This window comes from Cryptomeria japonica, chromosome 9 (assembly GCF_030272615.1).
Source record: "Cryptomeria japonica chromosome 9, Sugi_1.0, whole genome shotgun sequence".
Taxonomy (NCBI): domain Eukaryota; kingdom Viridiplantae; phylum Streptophyta; class Pinopsida; order Cupressales; family Cupressaceae; genus Cryptomeria; species Cryptomeria japonica.
The window spans coordinates 723,140,163-723,152,555 of record NC_081413.1 but is presented as its reverse complement, the minus strand read 5'-3'; the positions used below and the strand labels follow the sequence as shown (position 1 = coordinate 723,152,555).

The 12,393-nt window shown below is 35.6% G+C and overlaps 1 protein-coding gene across 1 annotated transcript in view; it reads right to left on the bottom strand.

Moving 5' to 3' along the window:
• The window catches only part of LOC131067434 (glutamate receptor 3.4), a 70,242-nt gene that overhangs the window by 5,661 nt on the left and 52,188 nt on the right, over positions 1–12,393 (bottom strand). The window contains exons 2-4 of the mRNA XM_059211127.1: positions 4,694–5,711; positions 4,373–4,655; positions 3,990–4,267 (exon numbers count right to left, since the gene is read on the bottom strand). Coding sequence (XP_059067110.1) covers positions 3,990–4,267; positions 4,373–4,655; positions 4,694–5,711 — 1,579 coding nt within the window. The remainder of the gene's footprint in view (positions 1–3,989; positions 4,268–4,372; positions 4,656–4,693; positions 5,712–12,393) is intronic.

The following is a 12,393-nucleotide window of genomic DNA, read 5'->3' as shown; positions in this document are numbered from 1 at the left end:
TTTTTAGTTGACCTTTAGTTCGAGCTCTCACTAGTGTGCTTGATGCATGTGGACATGAGATCAGCATACATGAAAAATTGTACATAATAGACATAGAATTCTCTCATATCTATCAAAACTTGTATGATGACCTAGGCCAATTATGAATTTCTATATGCAATATGGGCTCCAATACTACCTCAAACATTTGTGCATACTACACAAGAAAGAGTGAAAGAAACTCATATTACAATCTCATTTTAGAAAGGTTGTTAGACAGTTTGGAGTTGAGAAAACCCTCACAGTATTCTAGAAGTATTTCTACTAGCCACACCTCCAATCATTTTCCATGTACATCCATGGACAACATGCGAGCCATCACCAAACTAGTTAAGAAACACGGTATGTAGATACCTTTGCCAATATTGGCAAAGCCTTGGAATTGTAATTCTATGGAATTTTTATTTTGATATCCCACCATCAAAAGGGCTTATGATTATGTGTAAATACTAGTAGATTGATTCTCTATTATGGCAATGTGCATGCCTTGTAGGAAGTCAATTTTATCTCTAGAAATAGCTCAATTTTACTTTTAAACTGTATGGATTCATTTTTTGTTACCATCCACCATTATCTATAATTGAGACATAAGATTCCTAAGTCATTTATGGAAAGGAATTCGGTCACTTATGTACATAAGATTGTACAAATCTACTTCCACATATAGATTAATGGATAGGTAAAGATAGTCAACAAGATGATATTTCATCTTCTTTGGATGTACAAATCCAAGAAGTGACACACATGGGATGAGAGTCTTCTTTTCATTCAAGACAACAACAACAAAGATCTTGATGTAGCTCAACAATGCAATGCTATTGGTTTTTTGCCCAAACTTGTTGGCAAGTGTAGCTTTGCTCATGTGGCCAGATCCTCTGCCCAACCCTCGAAGGGGGTCCGTCTTCTTTCTTGTGCTAAATCCTCCCCTGTGGTGGTTTGTGGACAATATTGGGTTCTACCAATGTTGTGCTCTTGTGTGCAGATTCTCTGGGCTCTGGCCTTCTCTACCGGACTTTCATCATTGGGTAAGTGACTCTTGGCGGCCCTTGGTTGCTTTCAATATCGAGTTTTTCCCCTATGCCAAAGGTTTTTTTGTTGCTTCCTTCACATCTTCTGCTGATTGGGATTTATCTTGGGCATGCTGTGGGCTTGGGGAGTGCACTTCCTCTCTATTAAGCCCTAGATAACTTCTTTTAACCCTCTCACTGAACCACTTAATGTGCGTCCAGTTTGGGTCCGGCTCATCAATCTCCCTCTTCATTTTTGGGAGCACTCTTGTTATGAGGCTATTGGTAACTCTATTGGCCATTTCCTGAAGGTCAATGAAGCTACGTCCTCAATGGACCACACTACCTTTGCCTGCATTCTTGTGGACATTGACATCTCCTCTCCTCTCCCGAGAGATGTGGTTCTTATGGTGGGGGATAGGCCTTGGTCAGAACTGCTGGAGTTTGAAGGCCTCCCCTTCCACTACAGGAGATGCTTCTCTACGGGTCATCTTGCTTCAGATTGCTCTATTTCATGCCACAAAGGGGTTTCTACCTGGTGGAAGAATGCTACTGCTGATAACGTAAGAGTCAATGCCCTTGACTCTACTTCTACTGGCTCCTCTCATGAGGATGATGTCAATGTCCTGCCCCTCATGACTACTGATGCTCTTGTTGCTCCTTTTGTGGCCTCATCCCCTGAGGTCCCCACTTCTGCTTCTCTTGTTCTGCAGCCATCCCCTGCTGTTGTTTTTGCTTCTGCTGCTGTTGTTTCGTCATAGCCTACTGCTGCTCTATAGTAGCCTCCTGCTGTTTTGTTGCAGCACCCTGTTGACACCACTGTTTGTAACCCTGAGGGGTCCCTTCTGGTTGGATAGGATTCCTTGCCTGTTTGATTGTGTTTGTTTCTAACTGCCTTCGGGCTGTTGTTCTTTTTGCCAACATCATCTCTCTTGATGTTGCTTGTTTTCTATTGATAGTTTTTGACTATGTTAAGGGTCAGCTCCCTAGTTAAAGCTGCTTTTCTAATAAAAAACAATGCACAACCCTTTTAGATTTTCTTGGATTACTAGCCATTGGTGCCCATTAACATAGCCAACCCCATGAAATCAGACTCAATATAAATGTCCTTCAACTCAAAAGGAATTTGATTAAGACAACAATTCATTGAGCATACTCAACAAATATAGCAATAAGTGGAAACCATCCTTTAGCAAAAAAAATCCCAAGTACAGGCAATGCCATAACAAACACCACACATGTTTCAAATTGATGATTGAGTTTGGTTGCATTTGTAGAAGGAAAGACTCATGAGACTTTACCATAAGCTTCTTCTATGTGAGTGCTGCCTCTACACCATCATCAAACATGTATGAGCTAATGCATTGAACTCAATGTCCCGACTTTTCCTTGTTCTTTATCTTATTTTCAAGAAACAAATCGTCTGACACTATCATTTGCCTTTGTTCGAAAAAGCTAACACTACAATGACTACCTCTAGCTAAAATTAATCTAAATTATATCATACCAATAGAAATTAATCCAATAGTTAATGCTTGTGTTAAGCAAACAGATCAACAAGAAATCCTTCTCTTCCAAGAAGTGCAGGTAGGTCAAGTTCCTTCCAAACAATAGCTAGAATGATACATTGAAGTGCAAGTTGCACCCAATGGGGTCCGTTACATCTCAACGAGGATCGACGGTACTTACGGGCACATATATGCACCGATGCCAACACTTACCTTTTGTGGTTTTGTTAGTAGCTTTGCCGATGCAACAGTTGAATTTCTCTGCAACTTCGATGTCTATGTTATTAGTTCAGGTTTGATGGTTTCTCAATTTTTTCCTTGGATTCAGTATGACAGGATTTGGTCGTACAATATATATAAATTTCTCTATTCGTGATTTCACTATCATTTCATTTTGGATCCATATGATGTTTTAGCACAAAACTAGTTTTTACGTATCCAACATTTTGATAGAATCATTCTTCCAATTCATTGGAAAATAATAGAAACAATCTTGAATCTTCTACTGATTCAAATTTACTTGGTTTGTTTAGTCTCACCATTGCTAGAAGGTAATTGTTCTAACCTACACTTCATGAATTCCAGCCTTTGTCCAATTCACATAATGAGGATACAGAAACATGCTACATTCATGAGAATAAAATTTCCAAAGCTTAATTGTAAGTCAAAACTGGAATATTTTTGTAGGACTGTTCAGTACTAAATGTCATAGATGTTATGTTAGCTCTTTAGAATGTTTATTAGTGTAATTATGCAACTGTTCTCTGTATATTGATTTCTATTAGATTGTGACAACGATGTAAAGTAAATTTTTTTTTTAAAAAAAAATTCTTAAGAAAAAACTACTATTTTCTTAAAAGAGTTTTTATTAGGTTTGATGGTGGTTATTATGTAGAAGATATATCTTTTTAGCTTTGAAAAGTAAATTCAATTTTTGATAGAAGTAGCTTTGTGAAGTGTATTTTTTTCTGATCTATAAGAATAAGGATACTTTGTGCGGAGGATGTTTTTCTGACATTAAATTTTGTGTCTTGTTGAATGTTATTCTATTTTATCTTTTCTTTTATTTCTTATATTCTTAACATATTGTCAAAGTTTTACCAAATAAATCTATGTTTTATTGAATGTTATTCTGTTTTATTTTTCTTTTATTTCTTCATTATCTCAACTCACATTTTCTCAACACTTTCTTCCTGCCTCTCACTCTGCCATTCACATAATCCATGATAATTTCTTCCATCCCAGAAATTAGTCTCCTCGTTTATAGAAACATAGATTTGTACAAATAAGTAACACAACTTATTGCTTGTTTGGTTGTAACTTGTCAGAGTATACAGAAAACCTCAAAGCTGATTAAAAACTCTATAAGCAGAAGAAAAATGAAAAAATCCATTGGTTAATTCTATAAATATAGGCGAGGAGGAAGTTAACATACGAAAAGATGGTAACAAATTGTTTTCTTGGTTTTCCTCGGAAGTCGTCGTTTTTCTTGTGCTCTAAAATCCAGACAACTACTCCTACGACAAGAAAGAATGCCCCAGTTGTAATCCACATCTCTGGTGTAAATGGCTTCAAAAAAGCCCAAGGATTTGATATTTGCTTTTTGACAGGAGCTGTCACTACCAGGCCAGAGTCCAGATAAGGTTGGGTGAAGTCCACAGAATTTGATCTGTTTTTCAGAATTGTTATGTCCCCAATTGCTGCATCAAATTCCTGTAGGATTTCATCTGTTAGTACCTGCTCTGAATTTCTGCATGAATCCATGCAGTCCCAGAAATATTATAGCATATAGAAACTAAAACAAATTGAGATACAAACCTTGGAAGCAACCTTTTTTACAAGTTCATCATAATTGGGAGGTGATTCTTTACTTCCATAAACTATAAATTCATAAGGAATAGGGTAAGTCAACATCTTCACTGCAGCAGCAAACACATCGGTGCAGTAAGAATCTCCCACTTTTGAACCTTCTATTTTTACCAATTTATCAAATGCTCCTCCTTTCCAAGGAACTCCAATCCTAAGCCGCCTGCCATTGTTTGGAATTGTCCACCCTCGTGGCACCTGTTTTCTATCACCAGGCCATATCAGATCTTCCATTGTTTTAATCATACCTGGTTTCTTGTCTGAACTTACAATTCTACTCTCGGGAGGAGTAACAGATAGCCCGATGCATTTGACCAGTAGCTCACTGTGCGGAAATCTTTTCCAACTATATTAATTATCTCAAAAGTCGAACCCAGCAGCTCACCTCTTCTATCCAGTTGAACTCGACCTGTTAAGCCCATCATGTTAGTTTGCAATAATATGGTGTGCAACTGTGGACCTCCTGTGAAGACCTTGAACTTTGCTAGCTCTGATTGACTTCCACTTTCAGAGGATAGGTGAGGATAATCTGTAAAGGATAAATTTCCCCCCTTTTTAAAAAAGGAATCAATAGCATAAGCAAGTGCCCATACTGTATCATAAGCATAAAGCCCAAACACATTGAGCCCTGCATCAACTTTTCCAGCTTTTTGCAGATTTTTCCATCTTACAGAAAAATCATGTAGCTGATGGGAGTTGGGAGCATGCCTCCGCACAGTAATGAGACCATGAAGTGATTTCATTGTATCTGAATCAAGAACAAGGGAATCCAGAGCAGAGGATAGCCAATCTGTGGCAATCCATACATAGCCATTGCTTAACATTTGAAGGCGGTGCACTTCGGTGAAAAGCCTCAGACCAACATCTGGATTCATATGAACGACAAAAACTCTAGTTGTCATCAAAGCCAAATCTTTCAAGCTATTACCCAGGCTACTTCTAGTGATGTCTGGAGGAATTCGTAATTTATGAACAATTTTAGCTTGTTTCCCAAGTGCATCACCCAGAGCAGCTATTCCATTTCTCCCATAGTCATCATCTACATAAATTGCAATAACTTCTCTCCAATTAAAGAAACCAAATACAGCAGTAATTGCTGTCATCTCCGAGAAATCATTATGCGTGAAGCGAAGGAAATAAGGGTACTCAAGTGAAGAGAGACTCGGATCAGTTGCTCCAAATGATAAAAGTGGTACCTTGAGTCCTTCTGCTATGTGCGAAATAACATGAGCAATCACAGAGGATTGTGGTCCTACAGTTGCCACTACATTGCGTTTCGACAACTCAAGAGCTGCAGTGGAAATACATCAAGTAACAAGAATTAGCCATTGCTATTTTTTTAATAAGGCGACAATGAAAAACATGAAAAACATTTCTGCACAGCACTAAGAATCTAAAACCCCATCAGAAACCAGAATATAGCGTTAGGGGTAGTACCCAAATACAAAACTATGTGCACTTATGTTAAGAAGCAATGGACTGTTGTTTTTGGTTATTTTTTATTTTGGTATGAATGATAATATGATTGTTGATTCTATTAGATTTGTCATTTTAAAGCACATTTAGAGGATATAATCCTGTGTTTTTGGTAAAACTGTTATCAGACAACTGTTATTCTGACTTTAACATCTTCCTTCAGATGACATTATGTACTTTTGTATAATCTCTTCCATGAAGGATACTAGATATTCAAGGAGCCCCACGAATGCCATTTGACGAATAAGCTGGTTGACATTAAAATTAGATTAATGTTAGGTTGGAAACCTATTCTAGATGATAGAATAAGTTAATGAAGAAGGGCATTTATAGGTTGAAAACTGGATGATTGTACTCCACCTCCTTTTTGAATGTATCGTCTAAGACTGAATCTTATATATTCTATGAGATGTGACTTTTTCCAGCCACATTTTTCCAAAATATAATGATATTTATACAATTTAATGCAAATGATTAGTAATCATTAAAAAATTATTTGAGATGAATCTCTACACATATTCATATTTTGATGTTGATTAATTAGTCGTTTCAATTTCAGAGTTATCTTAGACTTGGGACTGTACAATGGTAGTTTAGCCTCCTTATAGAGAAATGAAAAATATGCTTAAGGAACTAGCAAAGTGTAATTAGATTAGAATAGACATGAAGAGTGACCTACCTATTTCTAAAGAGAAAACTTGAAATAACTGGAAAAAATTCTTGAAATATAGTATGGAGGCAATGTAAGAAAGTCTAATCAAAACTACAATACATCTGAGATAATTTTATCTGCACTTTAGAAGTATACTTATGTCTCTCAAATTTTTAACATAATTACGATTATTGTAGTAGTTGCTTCAAATAATTTTGATTTGATTATGATGATTAATATATTTATTTAGGTTATTCAATTAATTTATTTAATTTTAAAATATGATTATGACTTTTTTTTTTTAGTACTACCTCATTCTTTCTAGTCTTTTTAAATTTGTATATGTATAAAAAAGGTATCATGAGAGAGGTGTTCATCAAGATAAGGTTGAAATGGAAAATTAGTTGGAGACTAATACACATGCACCAATCATGTGTTTGATGTATGTCTCCATTGTGTGTGATTTGATTTATTGTTGATTTGGTTTGTATTTCTAGATTTGATAAACTCTAATTTTGATTGTTATTTAAATCCATATCCAATCCTCAATCAAATTCACATTACAACTAATCAACATGGTCAAATCATCATAACCATCAATAATTCTAAAATATGATTTGTTTTCAAAGATAACACTTGAATGAAACGATTAATTAGGAATGAATGTTAAACTAAACATTGTCTACTACAAAAGGTATTGATTGCATTTTGCCCATGGTTAGCAATCTTAAAATAATATTTGCTAGTACAAAAGGGGGTTGCTTTGTATTATCTTCGATCAATTATTTTATATTAGGAAAAGTATTAATGTACATCTATTGTGTATCTATAGAAACATATATATACCAATTTATTAACATGTGCATGTGAAACTTACATAATTTTCACGTTACCCTTTTTATTTTGTGTTCATCGTGACCCAACTATTTCTTATGTAATGACAAGTACAAAACTAGCATAAAATATGACACATCACTTGAGTCTATCTTGATCCCATTTCACTCATTCTTAGGGACTAGTCTTGATCGTCAATTTATCCATTTCTTATCTAGATTCATATCTACAATTTGTGGATTTACCTAAGTCAACTACACAATTTATAGAAATGGATCTCTAACATTTGAAATTCAAATTCAAATTTATGAGAATGATACAATTTATTTATTTATTTATTCTACTTCCAATTCATCCAAGAATAAGAGAATATTAATTATGATTCAAATGTTACAATCAAAAAATCAATATTGAAATTAATTATCTATATTTTTCTTAATTTATAATTTTCTATCATATGATTTGTCCTAGCCCTTAAGTAGGTTAATTAAATCATATTACTTTCCAAGTTCCTTAAACATAATTTTAGTAAAGAATTTTTTAAAACATTAATCCTATATATACACACACACACACATACACACACATATATACATATGTATACACATATATACATACATAATATATACACACACATATATACATATGTATACACATATATACATACATAATATATACACACACATATATATATATACATATATGCACACATATACATATAGATATACATACATATGCATACACATATAACATAGTGAAACATGGGGACACATTTCCCACCCCCCAAGTGTCGCCTTTCTGGGATGGGGATGTCTCTGGGTCGTGGGGATTAAGATGGGGCGTCCCCCATCATATTGTGACCAGGACGTCCGAAGATGACCAAGTGTCTCCAGGACATCTTGGGGATGTTTGGAAGTCTCTTGTCCCTAGATGTCTAAAAAGTGCATTTTTTCTCCTTTTTAGGGTTAGGGTTTACCCTAATTTGATGTGGGCCCCATCCATGCCCTCTATGCCTTAGAAAACTCCCTCAAATTCTCTCTTTTTCTCACATTTTTTATTTTTATTTTTTCAACAATTAGGTGAAGAGGAGAGAAAAGAGTGATTGAAGGAGTGAAAAGAGATAGGTTGAGTGAGTGCAAGTGCAAGAGGAATGACAAGGAGCAAAAAGAAGAAGAGGAGGAGGATTTTACAACAACTTGGAGATATTTTTCAAGCACAAGGTAGGTTTTTTGTTTGTTTCATTTTTTTAATTTTTTTTTCAAAATCAGATTTAATGTTGAATCTTTAGGGCAAAATGAAGAGTGATTCCAATGTTAGGTTGAAATGAACATATGAATATTCATTTGTAGCAATTTAAATTTTGTTTTCAAATTTGTTAAACTAGGCTAAAACTAGGTTCTTATTGAATTTATTTTCATTTGATTTTGTGAAATGTAGTGTCACAATGAGCTCTCATGACATGAGTGAGAATGAGATAGAAATTCATTCTCACAGTGAAAATGAATTAGAATATGAACCTAAGGCTGAGGGGGGGTGACCATGGGGTTGATCCTGGAGCACAATCTAGTTCCATGGGAAGTGTAGCAGCTAGTATATAGTGCCCTTCTAAATTGTTGGCATGGTATGCTAAGGGTCCTTTTGATCCTAAGTCTCCTCTCAAACAGATTGCATAAAAAATACCAAGCATATCAGGGACAGGTGGTGGCACAAGGAAGTGGCAATGCAACATTTGTGGTGTACAATGGTTTGGCAACAAAACTAGAGTTAATGCACAGTTCTTTTTTATTCGACGAAAAGGTGTGGACCCATGTCTGTTTTTGAAAGATCCCGCAAACATCAATATAGAATTAAGATCAATAAGATTTGGGGTGTTCCTAATGACAGTGTAGTTGTAATGCCTACTACTTTGTCTGGTAGGGCACAACTTTAGAAAAACTAGCTACATACTTCTAGTTATATAATGCAAATGAGAGGAGAGATGTCAAGACCTTCATCCACTTCCAATGTTGTGGCCCAATCACGAGAGAGTAAGGGGAAAGGCAAGTTGCAAAGTAAAACCATAATCGAATTGTTCAATGTGCAATTGAAGGATGAGATAGATGATTCCATTAGCAAGTTTTTCTTTTCCAATGACATTCCATTTCATGTAGCTTGATCTCTTTATTATAAGGAGATGATATTGGTGGTGGTGAGGGGAGGGCCATCACACATGCCACCAGGTGAGATCAAATTGAGGACCACAATCTTGGATAACAACTATTCCAAGATCAATGTTTTGATGGAGAAGATGAAGGCATTTTGGGTGGATTCTAGATGTAACATAGTTATGGATGGGTGGATGGACATTAGCTATTGTCCACTCATCAACATCATGGTTACATGTGCAGAGGGCCCATACTTTTTCAGGGTAGTTCATTGTACAGGGCATCATTAAGATGCCAATTTTCAATTTGAGGTCCTCAGGGAGGTTATTGAGGAGCTTGAGCCACAAAATGTGGTCCAAGTAGCGACAAATGTAGCACATGTGTGCAAAGCTATAGGGAAAATTATTGAGAATCTATAGACATATTTGGTAAATTCCATGTTGTGTGCATACCATGAATAATGCACTCAAGGACATGGAGAAGATTGAGTGGACTAGAGGAGTGGTTAGCAAAGCGAGCAATGTGCATATGTTTATTTGCAAACACCACACTTCACGTGCACTCTTTAGAAGCTTCTCAAAGGAGTTCTTGAAACCTATTGAGACTAGATATGCATCATATGTCATTATCTTGGAGAGAATGATTGAATTGTAAGAGACACTACAAATCATGGTTATGACAACAAATTGGAATAGGTGGACCGAGGTAGGAGAGGAGGGTGAAGGAGATAGTGAAGAGTGATGTATTTTGGACTAATGCAAAATACATAGTCTGGACATCATTGCTCCAGTTTTCTAGGTCATTAGATATTGGGATGAGAATGTACTTATCCTTGGAGAGGTGTACGAGTGTATCGATTCCATGCTTGACCAATGAGGGTTGTTGTGCGAGTCAAGGTTCCCACTTAAGAATTCTACAATGAGCACGTTAGGCCAATCATTCAATGTATATGGGACAAACTCAACACTCCCTTGCATATGGATGCCTATGCATTGAATTCTAAGTGGTACAAGGTTAGCCTTGATAGAGTTACATTGATTCGGGATGATGAGGTGAAGGCATGGTTCTTTAGGTGCATTGATAAGATGTATGATCCTAATAATGTTGATACGATTCACATCGAGTAGGCTAAATTTTCCACTCTTAGGGGTTAGATGCGGCTAAGATGTATATAGAAAATATGGCACAGGAGGACTCAATTTTGTGGTGCACTTGTCATGTACAAAAATATTAGACTACCACTCTAGCCATTTGTTTGCTATCTCAAGTTTCTAGTTCTTCAATTGTTGAGAGATACTGGTCTACTTATAACTTCATCCACTCTCTTAAGAGGAAGACTTACCTCTAAGAGAGCAAAGAAGCGTGTGGTTGTACATAGTGCTTTGCATCTCATTGACCGCAACACAAGTGTACAAAGAGAGTCAAGTAGCACAATGGGATGTAGAGTCAGAGGAGCCATCATAGGTTGATGCTCAGATGCTACAACTTTAGATGTAGGGTTGGTTGGTGTTAGTTTTGCAGATCTTGACCATGAGGAGTCTAGTAGTTCCAATGGTGAGGAGTTTGTGGATGATTAGAGGCCCCCCTTCACTACATTTTTTACTTGTTTTGATATCATGCTACTCATTGTAATCATCTTTATATCAATATAATAGAAATCTCCAACTTGACAATTTCATTTGTCAAATTTTATTTAGTATTCAAGAAATCTTGGTATTTAGTAATTGCAAATTTTCTATTTTACTAAGTTGCCAAAGTTTCATGTCCCCAAACTTGAACACTTTTTCCCCTTGTCCCTACGTCCCCCCATCTTGAACCTTTGTGGAACATAAAATAAAGAAGTTTACATAGACACATAAGTTATATAATATAATAAAATTATTGATAACCAATTTTGTATACCACTTGCCAAATTGACTATAGAAGCATTCATGGTAATTAGCATAGTATCATCATGTTTTGGTGTCATTTGAATGTTCCATAGTGCCATGTCATGGCTCCTACTATCATGACTCTCATTCTAAAGCCTTATAAAGTTGAGGATGTAAAAATTCAAAGTTAATTGTTTCATAATTGATACCTAATTCCCATCTCAAATTACACCCAATTTCTTCATCAATCAAAATAATTCACCATTCATAATTCCAAGGATTCCATTTATTTATTTGAAATTGATACAAAAGAATATTGTTGTAAAAATTTATAGATTATAAAGGGGGGTCATATTTTTTAAGATCTTTGAAACTTTGAAGGGTTTTAAAATATTCAAAAAGATTTAATAGGTAAAAAGGAATTCACTCTTGTAAAGGGGATGTATTACATTTTTGCTTACTTGGAAGTCTAAACATTATAAAGTTAAGTTACATAATTTTTCTTAAAGATGAGAATGATAGGGGATGAGGTAATGTGTTTTGGGATGGTTTTTTGGAAGGTCATTTTACAAGATGGTAGGGGATAATTATTAAAAATAGAGAAAATTTTAAATATTCATATGACAACTATAATTGATGAAAATAGAATCGATTAGTATTAGGAGTGTATTCTAACCTAGACCTTTGCCTCTATCTTTACCATTGTCGATCCCAAGAGTGAATAAACTGGCATGGGATCATTTGTCTTTGTCTCTCCTTCACACTACTATATATAGATATTTTCTATTATATAGGTAGGCTAGGGTACCACCATTTTCAGAGTGTAGTAAAGGGGTTGAGTGGGTTGGTTGATTGATTGCGTGGATGCACATTGGATGGGAAGCTCGCTCTAAGGTTAGGAGAAGACACAAGATAGATTGGACAACTATCATTTTTATTAATTAGTTTTCTAGCCTATGCTCCCCTTAGATAGTAGGGCAACTCCACTTTGATCCA